Here is a 24,743-nt window from a genome sequence, read left to right as displayed (position 1 = left end):
AGTTCACCACGTTTGAGGCAATCCCGCCTGAAAAGAAGCCACCACGATTGTCTCGGAGGTAAAGAAGAGAGACAGAGATAGAGCTTTAACTTGCACACAAGAGAATTCCCACGATCAATTGCTACCTACTGCACCTTGCACACACACGCCATCACCAGATCCCACCCACCCGCCTAACTTAATATTATAATCTAGCCTAGTCCACACTACATATACACACCGCGTACCGGTGTGATATATAAGCTCGGTACCAGCCGCCGGACTTATTCTTATTACCTCTGATCCCCTTTCATTCCCCAGTACACCTTTTTATTTTTTTTGATCGCCAAAAGACCACTCTTTTCTGTTATAATACATTCAATTCTAGTTCTCGTTCTTTTTTTCTTCTGTAGGTGAGCTGCCACCATTGAACACTGCATTGAGTAACAACAACAAACCCGCTGCTACTACTACTATTATCGTATATGAAGAGTCAAGATGAAATTTACAATGTGATCATGTCCTAACCGGTGTCCCATTTTCTCTATAATATAGATTTCGAACTTATCAAATACCAATGGGCGATGCGCAATTATCTAGTGAACCCACGCGCAATCTGATAGTCTCATCCACCCCATATCAAGCGGCGCCACAAGAGGAACACTTGGCTCCCGACCAACAATTTTCTGCTACTGTTACACCCGCATCTTCTACCACAGACCGTTATCCATCTTCTTCCCAGACTTCTTCCGCAAATAGCAGCGCCATGGCTGCCCCCACAGTCCAGCAATCGCAGAATGCTGCGCAGCAACCTCGATATACTCAACAGAGCTATATCCTAACTCCCTACGTTCAACAACGGGCAGCATCCATAGGCCATGGTGCTCCCCAGACGGTCTTCAATATGGCAAATATGCAACGTGCTTTGCCCGTCTATTCCCCACAACAGCAACAACAGCAACCGCAAGGAGCTCAGGCTCCTCCGCAAGCACCTCATAATCAGCAACAACGTTTCCAAACTGGTCCCAATCCGGCCGCGGTCACTTACCAGCTACCACAACCAGTCCCACAATTCCAGAGCGGTGCCGGTGCCGCCGTTTCAGGTGGTGGTCAGTACTATCATGTACCTAGTTTTTCACCACCTTATTTCGATCCCTATCCGCAACAACACTACATCCACACCTCAGCACCTCAAGGCCAGCAAGATCCCCAAAGTCAACAACAACAGGGGACATTTTATACTGCCGGATATCCTCAATTTCCTCAATCCGCTGGCCCAACTCAATCGCATTTTGGGGCGCCGCCGTGGTTTGGGCAGCCCCAAGCTAGTTACTATTATATTCCCCAGGTTTTTGCAAGCCCTCAGGTACCAGGCCAGCATATACCCCAAATAGCATCGCAGCAGCATCAGCAGCAGCACACACCGACAGCATCTTATGGGCGGCGACACAGTGTTCCAGCCCGGGGGTCTCCGCCAAAACGACGAGGTTCTGAGACTGATGCAGTTGCATTTGTCGGGTATAATGGGGTTCCCCAGTGGGATAGGAATGTGGACGGGCATAACTTCAGAAACTATGTACAGCCTTCACGAGGCCCTTCTGGTCAGAACCACCCTTACTTAGCTGCATCTATTTCAATGTATCTTGAGCTTCCCCAGTCTAATAGCTCAGGAACAGCTTCAGGAGCGACAACAAATGTGACCACTCCGAACACCTTGGACATTGTATCTCCAAGCTCCCTTCATCCTGGGATGCCCCGTGGGCCGCCTAGGAAGCCAAAGCAGTCGGGGCACGCATTGTGGGTGGGAAATCTGCCCGCAGGGACGCAGGTAATGGACTTGAAAGAATACTTCTCGCGAGAAGCAAAAGACGATATTGAGAGTGTATTTTTGATCTCGAAAAGTAACTGCGCTTTTGTCAACTATAGAACAGAGCTTTCTTGTGCCCAGGCGATGGAACGTTTCCATGATTCAAGGTTCCAGAATACACGTCTAGTTTGCCGATTGCGAAGAAGCTCAGCTACGTCTACCGTTGGAGCAGCAACGCCATCGCCGGATCCGTCCGCAGATCAATCAGCGCCAACAAGTACTAGCGGGGATGAGGGAAATAAAGACGGGGAAGTGGAAGAGGCGCCCGTAGAGATCAAGAGCCCCCCCATTGGCCCAGGAGGGGCGAGAGCTCCCTCAAGGGAGACAGGAAGGGACAGGATTTTCATCGTCAAGAGTTTGACTGTGGAAGATCTAGATTTGAGTGTCAGAAACGGCATCTGGGCGACGCAAAACCACAATGAAAGTACGCTAAATCATGCATTTGAGGTTTGTGGCAACGACCTAGAACATTTCCGTCATGTAGTACTAACTTTTTCCCCAACAGACTGCAGACAACGTTTATCTGATATTCTCTGCGAATAAATCTGGAGAATATTACGGTTATGCCAGGATGACTTCTCCAATCCTGGATGATCCGTCCAACGTCATAGAATGGACACCATCAACCCAGCAGATTGACGATCCAGATCTTCCAAAAGCGATCTACACCCCAGCCACAGACAGCGCGCCCCAGGGACGCATCATTGATGATTCGGCTCGGGGAACCATATTCTGGGAAGCATTAAGCGGCGAAGAGGCCCCCGATAACACAAAGGAGAGCGACGAAAGTGGAGAAAAGTCAACTGTCGTCTCCAAATCCTGGGGTAAACCATTCAAAGTGGAGTGGATGTCGACTTCTAGAGTGCCTTTCTATCGCACAAGAGGACTGCGGAATTTGTGGAACGCAAATCGGGAAGTTAAAATAGCGCGAGATGGGACAGAGTTAGAGGAAACGGTTGGAAAGCGGTTAATACAAATGTTTCATCGAAATAATGGTGGGGCAATGCCACCGGTTATGGCCGGAGGCCATGTTGGGTTGATGTTGCCTCAGCACACACCCAACAGAGGGAACGCTATTTCACATTGACAGCGTACACTATCAATGATGCCGGTTTGGGTTTGCAGATAAAAGTTGGTAGTGGTTTATTAGGTGTGGCAAGGATATCGAACTTTCCAGTTATTCTTTTATTTCCTTGCACCTCCACTATTTTTGGCTATCTGTCGTTCTAGAGATATGTACGGTGGTAGTGCACTTTCCTTATGTAACTGACGTCCAGGGTTGGATTTTAGTGGGTGTCAAGCGTGCGTGAACGAGTTGAACGAATTTATGAAGTGATTTAAAAATGGAATTCAAGCATCTGCAGCGGGGTTTTCTTTAGTTGGAAGGGATAGGGGACTGATGGGATCTTTTTTTTGGTTTTTTGGTTTGCTTTAGCTATGGCATTCTATTCTGATATCTCGTTTGTTTATGTTAGGTCTTTGAATTCTTCCAGACTCTCTTCTAGGGATTCTACCTTCATTTGGCCGATTATGAGTATTTCTTTCATTTTGAAAAGATACGCTTAATATCCCCCTGTACGTCTTCAATTGAGTGGATGCGGCGGCGGGCCCAGTGGTGTTCATTGTGTATTCCTTAGCTCGCGATATCTACGGGCCAATTAATTTTAGTATTGTCACAGTTATTGTCACCCCTCGTGCTGAGGTTAGAAGTCTAAAGTTTCGGTTCGGCGCAGCCTTTGTGAAAAATCCTTCGAGAGTGGTGTTCAATCCATCATAATGTGTGCGTGTATGTATGTACATGTATGTATGTATGTATGTATGGGTTTACTGGCTTACTGGCTTCTCCGAAGTGACTTGTGTAACAGCGGCCTACTTGGGTAGTCCTGGCTGGTACAGCAGTAGATAGAAGTTCACTTGCGGGAGGCTTCGGAGGGCCGGAAGACTGATAGGTGGGCGGTACGATTTCAAATTTACCATGTGGATATAGAGACATCGTCTTTTCTTCAACTACCGCGAGTTGAGCATGGGCCAACTGCATGTTGTATGTATTGGTGGTTCATCTAGTCTGACGAGGATGATGGACTGGTGGTAATAGCCACCAATCAATGCTCTATCACAATTTTTATCTCCTTCATGCTTAAAATCTGAGGTTTAATTTGGTTCTCTGCCCGGTAACGGTTATAAGCAACAATTGGGGGATCTCAATGGTTTCCGCTGCTCGCCGCCGTCCACTCGATACTTCCTTTCCCCCTCCTCGAGACTGGGTGGACGGGAAATCCCATGGGACTGGGAGATATTCTTACCGTCATTTATCCTTCTTAGGAATGGAGTGTGGGCTTTCCTTCTCTTCCTCACCAGACCCCTGGAGGGTTGTGGCCACCGCCACCGATACTGGGTCTTGGTGCGGAATATACTTCCGTGCGCCGCATGGCTGACCTTCTTCCTTTTCCGTTCTTTCCCCATACCATATCTCACATTTCAAGCCCCAGCGTGAGTTGTTTTGCTAGAGCTTTGCATCGTTGTCGTGTCGAAGTTCTTGTGTTGTGGCGGCCATCTGTGTTATCCTAGCATTTGCCTACCTAGCCACGCTTCCCTTCTTTTCTCGAGGCTCCTAGGCTTCTTCCTTTACTTTATACCAATTTTATTTCTCAGGTTTAGCGTTAGGTGGTCAATCAGAAACGCCTCTCGGCTCTTTAACTCTTCCTCTCTGGGCTTGACCAAGAACCAATTTTTCGACTACTACTACTACTACTACTACTTCTGCTGATGCTAACACAGTTTTTGACACTAATACTACAGTGGCTGTCACTATTACTATTACTACTTCATCTACTATGAGAAGACCTAATGATTGCTGATGATTTTGAAGCCTTCAACCAAGCGTGTTCGTTGAGACTCGAAGCGGGGAAGAGGCGGGGGCATTGTATTGGGTGGATTCATATGGTTCGACAAAGATGTCTATGATCTGGACAGTTATCGACGCGAGAGCTCTAGAAGCAAAAGGTTGGGGAACACTTCAGCATCTGTTGTTTCTTTCCACTGACGTGACAGACACAATACGTTCACAAAACGAAGGAGCAACCGAAGTAGTAGGAAAGACGTGATTGCTAGAGATGAGTTCTAACGATAGTTCGATAGGGGCCTTCTCCTCGTTCTACTCGCTATGGTCTTCAAAATTTGGGTTGTTTGTGGAACGACTTTCCAGATGCGTCTTCAGGTCCACAACAACCCCTTTGTCCCAACAATCCATTCGACTATCGTCAAGATTAACTTTCGGCACTCTATTATCCCAAAGTATCTTTGCTATAACCAACGCACGTCTAGCTTTACAACACGAACTTTATACAAGAATCTAACTGATCAACCCCTAGTGCTCCAATCTAGGCCTCCAAATCAAAGCCGTGACCGCCTCAACATCAATAAATTCATTTATCAACACGATACCATCTGTATTCCTTTTCTCTGATGAGGAATCTGTGCGTCACTTCTAATCGGAGTACTCTAGTAGCCCTAATCTAGCAGCCAGCCTGGTTGATGGATTGCTTGAGGTGGATTAGTATTAAGAGAGTGCGGTAGAGTACAAATCATACGCAGTGCGTCTAACCGTAAGCTATTAAGCTAATACTTAAAATTAACCTAGCACCATTTTATTATTCACCGCAGAGGAATAACTAAACAGCCTATCGCAGCGCTGAGACACAGGACTAAACCGTGCATGATGCTCTGGACCGCATCCGGAAGCGTTAAGAAGTGCGACCAAAATGCTTCTTCTACACATAGGTCAATATGTAAGTATAGGCCTATAAAAGCAAATGATCTTAGTTATTTGCGATCGTGGAGGCCTCGTCAGAGGGTCAGGCCATGTCGAGTGATATTTCGTGATGCCGAGGCAACCGGGCTATGTCAACAGTACAGGAATAGCGAAAACAAACTACTGACCTTAGGCGGCAGGCCAATACTCATTAGGTGGAAATCTTCACACGGCGAAATAAAGCATTTCTTCCGGAATTGGACATTGGTTCGTTGTTTTTCGTCTTAATCCCGAGATTCTGGTTCGCTTACCGGGTGATTGGAATGTGTTTTGATACCCCTCTTTGTTTGTGAATCTGAAGAGATTCTAGTAACCATCAATCAACCAAAACAAGCCAATTGTTACAGTCAGGGATTTCTGGAGCTTTTCCAGAATCTCTGGCGATCAAGCTGGTCGGACTCTAAGATAATATACTTACGCTTTTGACTAATAACTTAATTAGAACCAGAAGTGTTGGAAGACAGACGGATATATTACTTTGTACTCTGAGAACTATGCCCTTTATTCCATGAAGAATGAACGCTTACGTTGATATGGTTTCTCGAAGACTACTAACCGGTCCACAAGTACTACTAGGTCTTCGATTGACGTTGAATTAAGGTTGTGGCTGGAATTACGGTCTCTTGGGTGCCAAGCTGAGCCCGCAATTTTTCCTTTTTTTGCTTCCTTCGCTTCCCTATTCCTGTTCTGTCGGAGTAATCTGCACGTGGGTACCCTTATATCTCGTCATTTGGATCTTCTCACTGAGTTCCCTACGAATCTATTAACCTCGGATAACTGCTTAGGTCATATGTGATATCCCCGCAGGGTCAGCTGTTGTAGCAATCGATGGATAGTCACTTGCATAGAAGATGCTGCTCAAAAAAGAAAGGAGTGGATCTCCCGGAACCAACCGGCACGGATCTGGTCTATACAATCGTTCCTTCTCAGATCTGTGGAGCTCCCTTTGTTATGTTTTTCAAAACTGCCGTGCCACTTTCACCCCTATGCTTCGTTTCCAATTTCTTGTCACTCGATTAGCCTGATGCTCCTCGCTCAGCCGGGATCTCTTATGTTGTGCTCTACTCGAAAAATTGCACCCCTGTTTTGCAACAACAATGTTGATTGGATCCCTCTCGTAGCACCAAAACCCTGACCAAATCGCTATCTCTCGTTTGTGATTGAGGGGGAATGAGAAGGTTGCCCTGCGAGCTCTTTCCTGGTCACTCTAGCGACCGTGATGTACGGGAAACCTGAAAATATCATGTCAGTCTAACAGTCGTGGGTCTGTGTCTTCGGGCGTTCCTATATTGTGTTGGTTAGCACCGTGTCTTATACTGGAAAGATGACGTATGCCCATGATCGACTGCCTGATATTCAACATCTGATGACAGATTTCGAGATCAGAGAGGAACTCATGGCTTATGGAATCCAGTCTTCTCACTTTCCTGTATCTATCCCTGTGTACTAGGTGGAAACGATATGGTATTTAATCCAAGTTGATTCCTATTTGTTTCATGTGACTGATACCCGAAACCGTGCCAAAACGCACCATGCTTCGTAGTGATGTTAACCAGACGTGAGGTTGAAGGTTTTGGCATCTCCTAATATCTCTTAGTTCCAAATTGAACTACTGTTGAAACCTAGTTCTAACGTTATTAACTTGATCCATGGATCCAATTGTTTAACACGTGATGTGTACAACCCACCGCCAGATAAACTGACAACCACCCCCAGTAAAGTGAGAAACAAAGTATGATACCGTCACTCGGAAAAAAAAAGAAAGAAAGAAAGAAAGAAAGAAAGTAACTCTCTAAGTCCAGAAAAAAGAAATTCCGAAATTACATTCATAAAACTTTACCATCAACCCCCATACATACATATATTATCTTGCTGAAAACACAGATGAATTACTTGAGAATATAACTTTTATCTTACCGCCTAATACTTCCTACGTATTTGCTTCGGCTTTGCGCGGTCAATTGAGCTAATTCAGGAATCCTAATGTTGTCTCCCTTACTAGTCTGCATGATGCATAATAATCGTTTGGGAAGTTGTTCGAAGCCTTATTTTTTCGTAGTTACCTGGGCTCAACATTATTTGTCCTGGGCGGATATGCTCTAGAACCCGGTAAACTTCCTAGAGGAGCCGTGCCTAACAATAACCCCACCTTATCGTTCTCGCCATTTCTCGGAAGCTTTCTTGCTTCTTCGCACTCCTTGATCTCGAGTAACCGTCTTCTGTAATCCATTCCCCAAATCACCAGTATCAATCCGGAATAGGATGAAAGCGCATACAGAATTCCCCAAGTCAATGTCCAGCTAACCTTAGGCCCAACTCTACTGAGGCAACCATCAATTTGCGCTTTGGGAGCCATGCGGCGTAGGGAATCTTTATCCCAGGTTGCGGTAACTCGAACTGTTTGTTCCATACACCTTTCGATCAAGGAAGCGCGGAAGGTGAGGTAGAAGTAGATCCAAACGGCACTGGTAATCAGGAGGACGATAGAAACAAGAACCCACGAAACCGTGAAAAAAAGCGCTGCACTAGGAGATCTCTTTTATTTGGTCAGCGAAAGGTAGGCTTATAGACTCGTTGTTTTACGGCGTACCCTCCATTTACCCCACATCAATTCCATCCCAAAGAGGCACGAGGCTCCAAAGAAAACACCCCAAATAATCTGGCCAACCACAAGTGCGAGGTTAAAATCCTTGTCTAGTCGTCGATTCTCTAATCTAAATATTAGATAAATTGCTCGCACCAGATAATGTCAGAGTTGGAGGAAGATCATACGTATCACCCGATTTGTGGCCCAGAAAACTGCCACAAGAGCCATCATCATTCCAAACGTCAGGATAAACTTGACTGCGATATCCAATGGTGCTCCGAATGTAAGAAACCGCACCCATTTTCTATCTTTTTTAATCGATTTTTCACATTTCCGCCCTCCCACTCCCCCTTCTTCACAAGTCCTCTGTATGTTTGAACTATTCCTCGGAGGATCTGTGGGGTCAAAACCAATATATAAGGGTTTTCCAGCATCGAGGTGTCTTTGAATTCTATTCCCTAAAGTCGCTGAAACAGTAGAAGAATGCCGTGTTGCGAGGATAGGTCGTGCTGGTGGTTGTGGAATTTCAGAGAGTTCAGCATATCGCTCATGTTTCTGACCAACGTTGAAAGTGATGTTTGAATTTAACATTGCAGTGGAAACGGACAGCGGTGTCGTCCGGGACGCTATCGTGAAGCCAGCTTGGTTTCGTTGCAGAGAACCAGATAGCAAGATGTATAAGATAAAGGTGAGAAAGCGATTATGGAGCACAAAGAGGGAAGTGTACTAGTTGGAAGAAAACTGGTCGATAAACGATTTCCCGTATATACGATGATAAATTGGGAGATGTTGATATTCTTAAGACGCAGTATTAATAAAGAAGTAACCGATATATAGAATCGGAGTATCACCTTACTAGCTAAAACCAAAAGAATGTGGGATGTAAGGAGTAGAGTTAACTGTCTCACGATAAGATATCAACTTTTTGGATGACGTGCTCGATTAAAATGAATGAAAGTCTGAGCAAATCCACTCTCGGAGTTTGGGAGCGACAGATAAAAAGCAAAGTTGAAAAGACTAAAAGATGGGACGTAGGGAGATGGGAGACGATAGGATTGGAGATGTATGGTATACGCGGCCTTACCTACGACAACGTACATACATACACTTCAGGCCGGCCACCAGGAAAATGCTAGGTAAATTGGCTGATAATGATTGTTCTAAGTAGATTGGGTTGACCGTGGCCGACACAAATATTGGAACTGTATGAGGATACAACTATGAAACACTACATGATACGAATTAGCTCCTGAACAACGATGTCAGTCACGCGCATCACCTATACATGTATAGACATACCACAAAAGCGCAGAATGACAGCTAGCCTAAATCTATCTGAATTAGCGAGTCGAAAACAATTCACGATTCATGTGAAAGACGTTGTCTTCGTATTTGCAGCCGTCGCCGTCGCCGTCCTATTTAGCCTGCGATGTACAGTACGATGCCAGTCGTGAGGGTCAGGCGCGGCGTCGCAACGCCCCCCGAACCATCACGGGTACCAGCACAGCAACCACAATTGATCCTTTGGAGAGCTGAATTTTTGTATAGTTGTTAAATAGTAGATAAATAACAATAATTTGACATTTAATATCTTGTGTACCAACCCGCCGTGAAAAGGTTGTGGAAATCTGGTTGCGCGCGCGGCGTTGCGACGCCGCGCCTGACCCTCACGACTGGCATCGTACTGTACAAATAGTTAAAGCTTGAGGCCTAAGCACTTTGCATGCAAAGTGCCCACGATTAAGATGTACTATATGTAGAAAGCAGAACCAATCGCTGAACCTTTAACAAAAAATCCACCACTTACAGAAGTATTGAAGACGTTAGACTCTACACTCAATATACGTTAACGTTGCACTTTCTAATGTACTATACTCCCCGGCCCATTGTCATATAGGGCTACAGGTGAACAGTCAACCAATCAAACCTCAAATTACGGGAAGGCCCTAGGGCGGTGATGATAGAAATAATAAGACCTAATTAAGTCCGTGCGGTTTACCACATACTAATCTACTAAACGTAACGATTGTTTTTCCCCCGTAAATGAAGCATTGTGATTGGTCGAGGACATAACCCTAGCCCTATTTCGATTCCCGTACATCAAAACCAACCGTTTTTGTTTTATTCGGTAGATTTACGGGCCAATTAGTTTAGAAGGACGACATCCCAATTACAGTACTTAAGAAAACAAATCTATCAGGATACATGTAGTACATGGAGGGGATCAAGAGCTGATAAAGGTACACAGTTTCAAATCAACAGCACCTATAAAATAGACGGGTGGGGCAACAATGTATGTAGTACGCATCACAGCTAGGCTAGCGATATATTACATGTACATGTAGTGTAGCCATAATACCCTGGATGTGGGTAGATTTCATCCCTTGCAAAATTTTGCAAGTTAGCTTAGAAAGTGAATATTTACGTGTAGCCAAAGTAACTAAAGTAATTACTATGAGCATGGTTGGATGGTCCTTATATTACTTATATATATTCCTTAAGTACTGTAGTCGCTTAACTTTCACTTGGGTAAGATTCGATTGTTAACTTGCACCACTTAACTGGGTTAGGGTTGGAAACCCTGGTCTTCTTTTCAATGATCATATTATGAGCAATACTACTAATATATTTGAATTTTTTTCTACCTGTTAAGAGTATAATTATAGTAGTACGGGTAAAGAGAAATCATTATATACTATGATACCAAGTTAGATTCTTCTACGCGTAGATCTATCTGTTGGGGTGTTCTACGCCCTCGCTCCTCAATAATTTGAAATAAACTCGGGAGGCCCCTTGGCCATGAAGACAGGCTTTGTAGTACCTCTGCATCTTGCTCAGATAATTTTGATAATAAATTTCTTTAAAAGTACACACTTGTTCTCGCTCGTCAAAAACAGGCACGCGTGAGAAATCGAGTGAGTAGTTGTGACCCAACCTGAACATGATGAAACGCTTAAGTTACATAACGAAATCTTTATCTATTCTTTGATTGTTGGTTATATAGGCGGCGCCTCCGGCCATGTCCTATATTAGGCCGGTGGAAGCTCGATCGAGTTCGGTGATATTATGAACTAGAGTTTCTACTAAATATGAATCCCTAGAGGACAAAGTACTGGATAACTCATCCCCGGAGGCAGGATACTGTTTTCATCTCCGAAGTGGGATATGATATCCTCCTGTAGAGAGATGCCCAATCCTCTCAGGTAGGATGTGATATCTTAACTATTGGGTACTACCCGTCGATTTGCTGGATAAGTTATCCTTTTTTACCGGGATATGATAAGATATCCCCAGTTAAGGAGAGATATTTCATGGGGGTGGGGATGTTCTGACTGGTAGGGGATACCTTACCCTTCGTAGGGGATATCATCAAGAACCTAGATTTAAAAAATATACAGGGGAATTGAACTTAGGCATTGGTGATTGGATCTAGCAGATGTTACCAACTATGATAGTGGTTTAGATACAAAACTAGTACAAATTGCCAATATCAACCTTAGTTTTGAAATTCGACAGCCAAAAAAAAAAAACCGAATTTGTCTAAGTCCAAAATTGCTAGGGATGCGAAATACTACAAGCAGGAGAACACTTTATTCTATGTGAAAATCCGTATCCTTATCAGAGGATATTAGATTATATCCACATGAAAGGATATATATACACGGGAAAAGATAAGCTATCCCCGAATACAGTATCCTATAGTAAAGATACTATATCTCTTTGTGGGGATAGTTTATCCAAATAAGAGCGAAATCTCCTATTTTAGCTACTTGATGCTTGGGGATCCCAAAACACCCAAATGACTCAAACTTATCCTCTCACAGGATAACCTATCCCGACCCCTAGGATGTGCTATCCCGATTCCTAACAAAGTTGGTACCCTAGGGGAATATGTGTCATTGGTGTACATCTTGGTGATTTTCAATCTTGTCCCGAGACAAAAGTGATCCGGTCGCGAGCTACATATTTGAGATGAGTTTACGGGACGTTGCATTTCATATATTATATGAAAAACATTATTTATGATATATATAACCCTTTCCTGTCGAGTACTAGAGTTACCTCAGACTCATATATAGTAGTATAGAGGGCTTACTGATATGAGAGGATTGATCATGGTCGAAGACTGTGAGGTTTTAGATTGGGAGTTCTAGAAACATAGCAAAAGATACACGGTAGTGATATAACTCATGTGGCCATATTGCATCATGCGCAGTCAGTATAAGGATAATTTATATATATAGCTACACGTTTGTGGGTGGTTAGGAGTACGTAGAACGTATAGACTTACTTATACCATAGCTATTAATTGTTATGAATCTGGATTCTGAAAGAGAGTAATAATACACGGAGAAAGGCCATTAAAATTGTACGCAATATAGATCTATCGATCTATATAGCATCGCGTGATATTCTATGATTCGTTGATTTGATTTATCAACTGAATTTTCTTATATTAAATTATAGAGCAGACCTTTATAATGCCCCTTTAAACATGTAGGATAGTAGCTTGCAGGGTCATCACCAAAAGATGAATATAATTTCGAACTAGATACAAATTAAAGGCCGGATCTATACACATCTCTATGAACGACTTTAGTGATGTATTCCCATGGTATGTTTCGTACCATTGTAGAGACGTACACATAGTTTATTTTACCTCTACTGAATGCTATGTAATCGAACGCACACCCAGTCATTTGAGGTTTAATTAGGGTGTCTTCGAATTCATGTAATCAATATAAGCCGGCCAAGGATACATGCACAATATGTATCTAGATGTGTCGATCAAGCGACCAAAATATTTTCAGCTAACAGAAAACTACCGTGCGCAAGTGCTCTAGATCTGTCAGATCGGGTTATAAAGTACCGGGACGCTGTAGGAAGAAAACATATAAGGTGCGCATGCCCCAGTTTGGTGAATTGAACGACTAGAAACATGCCACCTATACCTTTCGTTTGAGATTAGTATACAAATATTACTATACTGTAGTGAGATTGTAGTGAAAGATCTACATATGATGTACGTATGTAAGTTTAAGGTTTAACAACACACTCTGACCAATCATGACTACATGTACACCATCACTTCGCAAACTCGAGTCGCCTGGAAATATTTTCTATCATGGCTCTCTAAAAATACCCCCGCCCCTAAGCACGCTAGGATTATAATATCGCTAGAGTCGTAAGTACTAGTGTTACGTTAACTCTCTTCTGATCGTTATATTCGGCGCCGGTGTCGATACTCCTCGTAATTTAGACGTAAGGCATGAGACTTTCGTCGATCTATGAGAAACCTCAATTTATTGCAATTTCTCTATATATTAACTTGTAGCTAATACCAAAAGCAGTTTCTCCATCCGGTACCCACTCCAATTACAATTGATACGCACATGGACGATATCTTTGTCATAAGAATTGGGATTAAAAGTCCCGAGAGGCAGTTTTTTCCAGTCCCTCTGTCCTACTTACAGCGATATTCGCCTTGTAAGTATACAGACTTTCGGTATTGTAAGTACCCTCCGTCAACAATATGATAAATTCTATACTCATGAATTCATACTGACAATTGGTCGCTATCTATCACTTGGAACAATATATTAATAGCAGCAGCTGGCCACATTCAAGTACGACCAGTACCACGCAGAGATCACTAGATCCATATCGTGTACGTATAACGTCCCCGAATTCACTACCAGAGACTGTTCACTAACATTTGTAGCTCTAAGTCTAAGGGACCTACGAAACACACAACCAAAAATAAATTATCTAGCTTGACTCTTCGCCTTTGTACTAACATATCGAGTGATATAACATGATTAAATATACATCAATATAATGGGGGGTGCATAAAATTAAAGTGAGAAATCTAAAGACATCATGAGAGATTACAGAACTAATAATAAGATGATTTTAGGTTCTATAGATATTTCTCTCAATCATTCGGGTCAATTTCGTCATGCACTATCACTCGATCATCTACAGTGTCCACAGTTCCTGCGTTGGCGAGAATTACGCTCAAAACTACGCAATCAACTATATTCATAGTAACATAATAGGGGGATAATCCCCACCAATTGAGTTCGGCCACCCCGAGACATCGTCGCCGCTTTCCCCTCCTGCCAAGCTACGTGATATCTCATTTTCTTTCATTGAATTCCCTACAAGTTGCTACTCTCCAGACCTTAGTCATTCTTACTAGACTGCGAATCTCGTGATCAATATGAAACTGACTCGAGTCGTTTTTGCCACCGGCTAAAGTATGTATGCACAAAGATTGGCAATGGTAAAGGACATGTATTACCTCCCCCCACCCCCCCCAATGCCGGCCTTAATTACGTTGAGGGTCTCAGCTTTCGAATTCCGGCATGTATTATTCGGCCACTAGAAGTTTTGAACGGAAGTATGAGCGCCGCTGACTTCAATTTTGCCAACTATATCTTAACAACATAGCTGTCTTCGAGACAATCATCCATCACGACCACCCCTAGAGCGGATTGACGCAATTGTACACTGCAGTGAACCAGCGGCGTTACCCCCGACTAAGCCCCAAGGCGGATCTTTGAAGCGGGTAACCCCCTAAATCTCAGGACTGCTGCATTGCAGTATTGAGATCTTGAACGAGTTATATCAAGGATGTCAGTACTATAGGGCACCGGCTGTCAACAACACTGACCCATCTACGCACGTATCAAAATCGCACAGTTTTAGTTGTTGAGAGAATAGCCGCCCAAGTGATCTTTCAAGTCGGCCTTTCGGTTGGAAATCGCGGGAGTATTAACGGCACTAGCTCTCTCGCCCTTAATTGGAATTTCGGATAACCCTTTGAGGCACCATGCGTAGGCCGAATCAATCACAAAATTAAGAAACCAAGCAAAGCTTGCTTTGACCGATCTATCAGGTGCCGTCACATAATAAGTGTCAACCACTAAAATAAATATCTGAGATAGATGTTCAATTTGATCCTTTGTTTAAACCATGGCGGATTTGCTCATATAGAGGGGAGCGGGAGAATTCGAATAGATGGAGCTCCACCACAGCAAAAGTCTAAGTGGAAAGGACTAGCAGATCCTTAGATTGGATTAGTCCTGGGCTATAATAGGTGGGCAGCCAATGATGTTTTTTTTTTTTAAAGCGGAGCAATACCACCTTCTCTGAGCAGATTCGCAGATGGCCGATCAGCTTGGTGATCCATCCGCAGCTCCAAATGCATGGCCTAGGACCCACCATAGTGAAATTCTGTGGCGAATGCGCAAATTTCTTGGGGAAAGGGTTATACCAAATCGAATAGACGATTCGTGAACCTAATAACGTATTTCAGACCCACAGGTCATTTTTACGCCTTTCCCGCTTAGCCAACGCTATGACTGCACATTGGCGCATCGACAGAAAACTCTTGACCCGTGTAGGATACTACACTCGAGCTTTCCTGTTTTCTTCAACCTAGGTGATAGGTCCTAAAGGAAAGTACCTTAAAACATGCATTATATACTAGGTTCCTATGCTTGATTGCATGCATAAATACATTGATCCATTGGATAAGCATCAGTGGAGGCGTGGGCACCGATCAGATATAACACATCTATTGAGTTTGGGCGCTCGTAAATGAGCGCTTGAATTAATAAACTAGAAACTATAGCTCCTCTTTCTTCAGTTTGTTCTTCAGCAATGGCTCGGCGTAAGCCACATTCCACTATTCTGACGTCTGTCGCTGTCGCATGAAACTGCGGTTATTGTTTCCAGATATCATGAAGAGAATAATTTGTTAGGTTTAGTACCCCTTCTTTCTGTTTTGTGATGTCATATGAAATGAATATATGCCCATACATGCATACGTATACACGCTTACCAGCCTAAGAACCAGAAAATGCAGTTGCTCAGGGCAAGGATAATTTGTATGGAGTGGCGTCGTTCTCTCATACAAAGAATCCCTGTTTCCGTTACTTGCATTTTCTGGTTCTTTTGAGGGTAAGCTGTAGACATGTTAATGGTTGCAAAAGCTAGTGGATCCTAAGCTCTTAGATTGTATTTGAGATGAATTTGGCCAATCGTTAACTCGGGATTTCGATTGCATCAAGTAGTTACCTTAAAATTTGTTTATGCACAGCGCGATGTGTTGAAATTTTAATCAGGTCTCCCCTTTGTCGCCTGAATCACTATCGTAAGCACCAGGCCTTAACCGTTTTTATCACATCAGAGACTGGTAGCCACATCGCCGCAGGTAGTAGAAGATAAACCCTTGCGCAGGCACGTTTTTAACCATAAAATAGTGGGTTCAATATTCAGATAATCGGGACTCTGGAACTTGTGGTAGCTAGTGGTGGTGGTGGTGGTGACACTGACCCGCCGCCCCTCTTCTGTCAGACTACCGGTAGATTTGGAGATCATGTATCTTCAATATTGCTGAGGCCCTCATATCTAGCTTTGAGCCAATGCATGCATGAACCCTTGATTGAAATATCTTGAAACCAGGGAAGTGCACGCTCATTGCAAGACAACAACCGCATTTCGACCTCCCGACCACCCGCCACACACGGGTCTGGGCGGGGCCATGCATGAACACTACATATACATAAGCAAGGGCTACGGTGTTCCGGGTGTGCATACCAAGCTTCTTGATCTTACCGGCAACCAGAGGAAGCCCAACTGCGGGCGGGAGCTAGTTACCAACTACTCTACCTGTTCGACAACAAGATATTGGGCCGGCCAACGTCTTTGATATCCTGCATAACTGAAATTCAACTGAGCTAACCACCTACTAAGCTACATTTAACTTGTCCACACTTTACTGCAATGGCAAAAAGGAAATAATGCCTTTACCAGAAGATGGGATGGCCAGCAGACATATTACAATGATAATATGAACACTACACAACCAGTCTCAGCCACAAACATACAACAGCCCTCCGACCCAGTACATAGTTATTATCATATATGCAAGCCCGAGCGAAGCGGGTCTCGTGCTCCATATACATACTGTCTGTCTAACTAACCAAATTGTTGTGATGACGATGGCCATAATGTTGTTCAATTAGATCACCCCATCCTTAGCTAGGTGGGGCCTGTGGGGAGAGTTCTGTTACCAGCAAGGATAATGTACCACTATTGGCCCTCTTTATATTATAGCTATGGGGGTACGTAAGTACACCCGCAGCCCAGGTAGTTAGAGCCTAGCTACTCACTCGAACCTATAATTGTTTACTATTCCTCAGTTAGCCGCAGCAGCAGCAGGTGAGACAACGGCGTCTTTCCACACAGAAGGGTCTCCCCCGATCTGTGTCCTCAAGCTAAGCGAGTGCCATGATCGCGGACCAGATCTCTCAGTCTAAAATATCATGAGACACACTTATAGGTTCTAATAAATCTAACTCGCATGAACGTTCTTTCCCTACCCAGTACAGATGGGCCCATATTGGGACATCTATAGACACCACTCTAGCCCTGAGATATTATGGATGAGGGTGTAGTGAGATGATAAATCGAGCCTTCTGTGCTAACTATCGAGTCGATATCAAACATTAGGTTCTCCCGTGAGTGATATCTGGTGACTCAGCCCCCTTCCGACTGCGTTTCTCGGAAATTAACCACCGGTGGCACATTAGCGAGCACATTTTAGCAAATGTTGCGTAACCTTAAACATATACATTTTGTGAGCTTGGGCACCATATCCACAGGGTAGTTCGATCGATATAAGACATCACCACCAATCTGCATCTTCTTTCAAGGAGAGCCGGCGTATATGAACTTGCCCTAACTAATCAGATACGATTCACCGAGGGAAGATCGATCATGAAAACGTTCTTGCCGTCGTTCGAGTGGTACGTACATAGAAAGCAATCAAGTATAAGCAGCTAATTCTGGATTAGCAACGCCTATTATAGTCTCTAGGGTCTTACATGTATCTACTTGAATATATGTATCTTATATATATATAGAGCGCTGACGACATGTACATATATGTAATAGTAAGTCAAAGATCAACTATAGCTGTACCTGTACTTAGCAAATGAAGTATGTATGGATATATGTATTTACCTCCAAGAAGGACTGAAGAAGGACCATATTTCTTTTCCTTAGCCGAACGGACCCGAAAACTCATCATGCAACGGTTCTAGCCGTCGTGATCCATCCCAACAGCAGGGTCTGTGTCCAAATCTCCGAGCCATCACGCCAACTTCGCCATGCTTTTCGACAGGAAACAGCCGTGAACTCGCCGCGGAGTTGCTCCTTATACTTTTCTCTTATGGGTGGGTGCCTCTCATTGCTATCGGTGTAGAAGTACAGAACTAGTAGTACATACAGTCGTTTCTGGGTCAACGACGGACCCGGCTCGATGACGAGTGGCTACTTTTTTGGGCTGATAGTCAGTCAAAGCAAAGGGGTCGGGGCGCTTTTACCGGCTTTTATTGGCCCCGACTGGCCTATTCGCCATCGAACTGGTTTCGTCGTTGACCCAGAGACGACTGTAGTCAGTGGCTGGGAGTGGCGTTACCTGTGCCTCACACAGCGTGATATTGAGCGTGAGACAAGATTTGAGACCACACTGCTTGACCCGTTCCTATATTGCAAGAACTAATCGCCACTCTCTGGAATCTAGATCAAATTAAGTGTCCGTGCGAACGGAATTTTTCTGTTCGGCGCGACGTCGGGCGTCGGGCGAAGCAATCGGGCGAAGCAGAATGCTCAACCAACGATATTATCATACTTGGCAACAAGATATATGCGTGAAATTTATTGTATGGTAGAATAGTTATCTAGGTGAATCGATGAATCACGTCAGTCAGCTCTTCGCTTCCATTTAGCGTGGGGAAGCGGGTAAGGTGACAGCAAAAAGAAAAGAAATAATGTATCTACGCATACATACCTACTCTATGTACCTACTGGAGGACACCTCTGAGAGTGTCTCAAGCAATCTTTAACAGACCCTGGCTCTTTGAATAAGTATTTCCCACCCACAAATAATTGGGCAAATGCCTTTTTGCCTACCAATAAAGAGACCACTAACCTTTTTTACGTGCTAGCACCAGGATACACGTCTACGGCCCTACATCCAGTTGATTCCAGTTGAGAACCTATTCGGTCAGTTTCCATGGCCAGAGTATAAATTTATTGGGTATTTTTTTACCTTACTGACCGTGAATCTCACTATAAATAGATCAAGATAAGATTTCAGACTGCTTTAGATCGCTGGTGGACACTTAAAACCCGATCACACCTAACTGTTCTTCGGTGGTAACAGGTAACTTAATTAAGAGGTACATAAACCCAAGTGACCTATGAAAACACGTTATTCCTAATTTCTAACTACCCCGCACAAAGCTGCCAAACCCTGTAAATCTCGATCTGTGAACAAGGAAAGAGTTACATTAACCATGGGAAGAATATTTGCCAAGAAGGGTCTTATAAGACGTATGTAATAACCACTTGTACAATTATGGGATACAAAGTTGATTAACTTGTGGACAGCCCGCTCCAGGATTGCACCCTAGGCTTCAAGCTTGGTACTTAAGTAATCCTGTTTTAAAAGTTTCCAAGAAGTCAAATACCAATAGGATTTGTGGTCTGATCCACGTCTGGGAATCTGGAGACAAGTCATTTTACTTTGTCTTAGATGGTCATGACGATGCAAAGCTACATATACACAAAGGCCTATCATCAATTCTCCCCGTCATGACTCTTCCTAAACAATACCTATGGCGTTCTTAAGGTTGCCGCCAAATATGGCCGAGGCTCTGCGGACGTACCGGTTGTGGAATCTATTGCATAATTTCTATTACACACCATCAATTTGATTTTCGTTAATTCCGCTTAGGCATCATTTGTTAGGTACATACCACCACCAGCGGGCCGACAATAGATCGGGGTCAAGCATGCACATCGTCTGTTACACAAGGCCGTAAAGCTGATAATGCATACCGGTTAGGTGCAGGTGTACGCTCGATCTTCAGATGAACCCATGTTCATTACTGATGATTTTCGAGTTTCGGGAGCATTCAGAAACCAAAAGGTAGTGCCAGGCACAGTGGGAAAATCCTAGGCCATTTTTCCCAACTCGATCGGTCAGGCACCCCCTATCCTATTGGATTGGGCAATGGTTTTATTTTGAGTACAAAAGATACCTCTCCCTATGCGTACCAAGGGCTTCCTGAGACCCTTTTCCGTTTTACCGAGTAATTACTGGTGTTGTCTCGGGCACATATCAAAAACATCTATCCGCTGGAAGATTTCCGCCACGTAAGGTGTGTGTGTGAGTGTGCGTGTGTGTATGTGTGTATGTGTGTATGTGTGTATGTGTGTATGTGTGTATGTGTGTATGTGTGGGTGTCTATCCCAGTCAGGAGCGGAACAAGGAGATACCGCTGATATGTACTTCACCTAATACATAAAATCTCTGTTTGATTAACAAAAAAGTAAATAATAGAAACCTACAAAACCAATAAACATAGTCTCCGACCCGCGCCCCCCGTTTGCGCCGTTAAAAACGAGAATCTAGAAAACTCTTCAGCTCACCCATATGTAAAATAACTTTCAGGAAATCGCTACCCCCATTTCCATATATTTGGTCTTATTCACCAGTTTTAAAAAGCAAAATTCACGAGTCTACCACATCCCTTCTGCAAAACCTCCTCCCAACTTATTTGACGTATGCACTTCAGACTATCATTTTCCCAAGGAGACGTCATAGCAAATGACCATGCCTCCCGCCCACATTGTTCTTCACATATCTCATGTAGAATATTCCTTAGCCTCTTGATATTATGGCCTAGGCATTCTTGTTCTAGAAGTGACAAAAATCCTACAGCAAGCTTTTTATGACTTAAAGATGGTGAGAGGATTCCTACGAGGAATAAGGGGAAAGCCAAATATTTAAGTTGAAATGGTCTTTCTTGGCAAATATTAGTCTTGGTCATGGTTTGGCTTATTATTGCAGAAATTGCCTGGTCGATTTCATTCTTTTGAAACGAAGTGAGGATGGTGAGCTGTGACGGATACATGCTTGTATAACCGTAAAGTATGCATGCGTGGACAAAGGCTTGAGCCTACCAGTCACCCTTTTGTCAGTACTTAACTATATCATATTTAAATAGAGTAAAGGAATGGTATAAGGTTCTCACCTCTTCGTAAAGACTTTGTAGAATAAGGCTGCACTGCTCGTAAGAGTTTTGCTTCTTAAACGATCCTACAGTTGCAGCAATTTCTCTCCATAGTAAACTCTTCATTTCCCCATGTATTTCCTCAATTTTTCTTTGTCGATAATCACATTGTCCCGGACTTAAAATCTGACCGGAAGCCTCATTCCGGAAGCCCCGGGAAAGTCTGGCCATACTTGCTCCGAGAAGGATGATCTTTTGGTTGGCCCTCATAGCTGTTACAAACGCATTTTTTTCTATTTCCGAGACGCCACCTTTTTTTCTTGTGAGAGTAGGCGGTATTAAAAAGTGCGCGTCTGGAATGAGATTGTTTTTCTCCAATATTTCAGCCAGTGCCCCGTTCCCATTCGCGCTCAAAGAGGCGTGTGTGTCGATCACTACTAAGGACCAGGTGATAAATGGTTGTCGGTCGTCTGTATTCGAGTCGGACCTGGACAAAAGGATTCGAACCATCTGATCAAGATGACTTTGCCACAGACAATCGCCCCCCAGTTCTGCCGCCGTGATCTTGGAATTAAAGGGTTAGAGAATCCTTAAGATCTCATGTATCTGGGTTGAATTACCTCGTAGACAAGAAGGAAAAAATGTGTGGAGAACAACGCATCTATATCGACATGCATATCTTCACATACCGGAAGTGCGCGTTGTGCACGTTCTAGAGCCTTGACATTCGAAATCCCGTTTTCTCGGCCATAATTCTGTGCCGCCAGCGCCATCATTGCCTCATGTAGCTAAGAGATCAGCAAAAACTTTGGGACTGAACTTGGTGCCCTAAACCACTTACCCGTGGGTAATTCTTGCTTTGCCGCTCAAATATATCTGGTGTATCTAGCAACAGCTGAGTATCGTCCCATGTTCCAGCAAATCCTTCTTGTATTATCATAAAATGCAATGAGATATATCGTTTGTAGTGCGCCGCATATATCGCATCCTCATTTTCAGTGGCGTGTGAATGGTGAAATGATGACTCGCCCACAAGAGAGCTGTGTCGTGAGTTGTCTGATGCTTCCGGTGAGAAGGATCGTTTTTCCTGTTTGTGAAACGAGGTTTTGGAGTTCGTTGGGGAACTTAGGTCTTCGAAATTTCGAATGAACACCGTCTCCGAATCATCCGTTATGACGCTTTCATTGTCCGTGTAGCTAGTATTATTTGGCCAGACTCTCTTGCCAAAATTCGGAAGATCCCACGTGATTTCGTCCTCTATCCTATTCTCTGATTTGATTCCAGGTGTTGTGCAAGGCGAGCTGTCATTTTCGCCTTCTGTTTCTGAGTCCTGGCAATTTTCAAAACTTTTGGGCCCTAGGATGACATGATATGTTCCTGGTTTGTTGAGGATCGCTTTAAGTTCTCGTTCTTCATCATTCGACAGGTGTGAAAAGGGAGGAAGCAGCTTCGCATCGGCCAGCTCCTGTGGAGTTGGATTGGAGAAAGAAACCTGTGCTATGGCGATGGTTAGAGCACGGACTAGATCGATCTCACTGATTTTAGGGAATTTGGAAAGCCACATACAATCCCATACAACACTGCCGACTATGCTGACTTCGACATTTCTCTGCTTGACTCGATTTGTGTCATCTCTAAATGACAACCGGCGGGTGTAATCACAATCGTGTTGCAGTCGATCGCATTGCTATCAAACGAAACTTGAATTAGTACCCATCGAAGCACGCGTGGAAGAATCGCGATGGTACTCCTCCTATTTGTGGGTGTACTTACTCCACATTTTGGATGCATTTCGTCGCATTTCACCTTTCGAGACTATAAAGTTGATTAGCTTCTCCAATCAATTAACATTAGAGTATAGTATGATGGTGAAGTACTCGGCATGTCCTAAGTAATGGGTTTAGCATTTCCTTCCCCGCATATGCTCCAGTGTGGGCAGGTGGAGGGCATGATGAAACTTACCAGCACCCATTTCTAGACCTTGGGGGTAGTTTGGGTTTTGGCAAAACCGCATATGTGTCCATTGAAAGGGCATTGAAAGGTTGAAAGACCGGCAGGCTCTTTTTGGGTGCGATAGCGATCGGGGGAGCTACAGGACGACTCCCTGACACCTGTCTCCGAAAACTAGGATTTATTGGGGGAGAGGCGGATGGAGACGAAAAGGAGGGGGACGAGGCGGAAGATAAAGAGTGTCGATTTGCTCCAAGGAAATCCTCGGCTTCTTCGACTTGATAAGAGTTGTGGAAAGGACTTCATCCAAATGTCAGTGTATTATTCCCACCCCCCCACCCCTCTAGGCCCTCTACTAGAGCAAGGTACCACCTCCTAGGTTAATATTTAAATCGGGGAAACTCACACATTAAAGTAGTCTCCAGTATTATCAGGGAATGACATGCTCTCACTCTCTCTTAATCTCCTTCTTTTTTTCTTTTTTCTTTACTTTTTCTTGGTATTTTGGAAGACAAACTGGATTAATAGGCCAGCAGTTGTAGCAGTTCTCAAGGGCGATAGAGGGATGAATATAGACGAAGGATAAGATATTTGCGTCACAAAAGTTGAAGATTTTCAAGGAAATTGATGACCGAATTATTCCAGTGAAGAAAAGTCCCACTTCCCAGATAGAAAAGAAAGAAAGAAAAGAAAAAAAAAAGGTAAAAGCTCCCCTGCAAGTAATAGTAATGATAATGAAATAACCAGCAAACCCCCCGAAGATATCCCGTGCTAGATAAGAAAGAAAGAAAAGAAAGGAAAGAAAGAATAGGCCAAGTCAAACGTCAAATTCAAAACTGCGCTTTAAGATGGAAGAGGGCAACTACTTTATCAAAGTGATCGAGTTATTTGTGTTGAACAATTGTAACAAGAGACAAATGTGTCAAAGTCAATGTGAAGTAGAGGTGAAAAGACGGAAGTGCGTCCCCTTAACTAATTTATCAGCACCGTACTTACTATAATCAGGGGATATCTTGAACCTCTTATCCACAAGACTGCGCCTGCGTCCCCATCTACATCAAAGATACAAGACACAATTCAAGAGAGCATTCGGAAAGAAGTAACAATAAAAAAAAACAAAGATAGCCTAGCCCAGTAACTGGTATCCTACAATACACTCGCTCCTTAAACTTGTGGACGGGCGCGCCCCCGGTGGAAATCGCCGCAGTAATAGCTAGTGCGTGTACATGCGAGACAGGAAATGTGAGCTCTCTTACCTTGCGGTCAGGCAAGCTGCACAGACAAGCCAGAATCCTAGTGTGACCGCGGATGATCTTGAGGAATAAAAGCTGGCTGGTTACACATGCGTTTTCGTGGGGTAACCGTAGGCAACAAACAAAGATACCGTGCACTGGATCGATCGAGGATACAAGGGTTCAAGGGTGCTCCCCATGCGATGGTCATGCAGACTTAAAC

At 43.8% G+C, this 24,743-nt stretch overlaps 4 protein-coding genes across 4 annotated transcripts; 2 read left to right on the top strand and 2 right to left on the bottom strand.

Moving 5' to 3' along the window:
- Window positions 1-556: 556 nt before the first annotated feature.
- LAJ45_10410 (uncharacterized protein) lies at window positions 557-2,933 on the top strand (the record flags this gene model as incomplete). Its single annotated transcript, XM_046119935.1, has 3 exons — window positions 557-1,580; window positions 1,662-2,293; window positions 2,352-2,933. 3 exons carry the CDS (start codon window positions 557-559, stop codon window positions 2,931-2,933), a joined length of 2,238 nt encoding a protein of 745 aa, XP_045966913.1.
- A 1,760-nt stretch (window positions 2,934-4,693) lies between these two features.
- On the top strand, window positions 4,694-6,493 carry LAJ45_10409 (uncharacterized protein; the record flags this gene model as incomplete). The annotated part of the gene is made up of 10 exons (XM_046119934.1): window positions 4,694-4,730; window positions 4,801-4,849; window positions 4,898-4,932; window positions 4,985-5,160; window positions 5,218-5,322; window positions 5,627-5,634; window positions 5,798-5,864; window positions 6,100-6,137; window positions 6,234-6,363; window positions 6,443-6,493. 10 exons carry the CDS (start codon window positions 4,694-4,696, stop codon window positions 6,491-6,493), a joined length of 696 nt encoding a protein of 231 aa, XP_045966912.1.
- Window positions 6,494-7,716: 1,223 nt separating this feature from the next.
- Window positions 7,717-8,835, bottom strand: LAJ45_10408 (uncharacterized protein; the record flags this gene model as incomplete). Its single annotated transcript, XM_046119933.1, has 3 exons — window positions 7,717-8,193; window positions 8,248-8,366; window positions 8,430-8,835. The coding sequence occupies 3 exons, from the start codon at window positions 8,833-8,835 to the stop codon at window positions 7,717-7,719; spliced, it is 1,002 nt and encodes a 333-aa protein (XP_045966911.1).
- Window positions 8,836-20,578: 11,743 nt separating this feature from the next.
- LAJ45_10407 (uncharacterized protein) lies at window positions 20,579-23,129 on the bottom strand (the record flags this gene model as incomplete). The annotated part of the gene is made up of 8 exons (XM_046119932.1): window positions 20,579-20,619; window positions 20,755-20,808; window positions 21,251-21,284; window positions 21,360-21,902; window positions 21,959-22,126; window positions 22,180-22,835; window positions 22,905-23,025; window positions 23,112-23,129. 8 exons carry the CDS (start codon window positions 23,127-23,129, stop codon window positions 20,579-20,581), a joined length of 1,635 nt encoding a protein of 544 aa, XP_045966910.1.
- Between the last annotated feature and the right edge of the window lie 1,614 nt (window positions 23,130-24,743).

The sequence above is a fragment of the Morchella importuna genome (genome assembly GCF_003444635.1).
Source record: "Morchella importuna strain M04M26 chromosome Unknown Morimp01GS045, whole genome shotgun sequence".
Taxonomy (NCBI): domain Eukaryota; kingdom Fungi; phylum Ascomycota; class Pezizomycetes; order Pezizales; family Morchellaceae; genus Morchella; species Morchella importuna.
The sequence above is the reverse complement of the archived record's forward strand: the minus strand, read 5'-3'. Positions and strand labels throughout refer to the sequence as shown.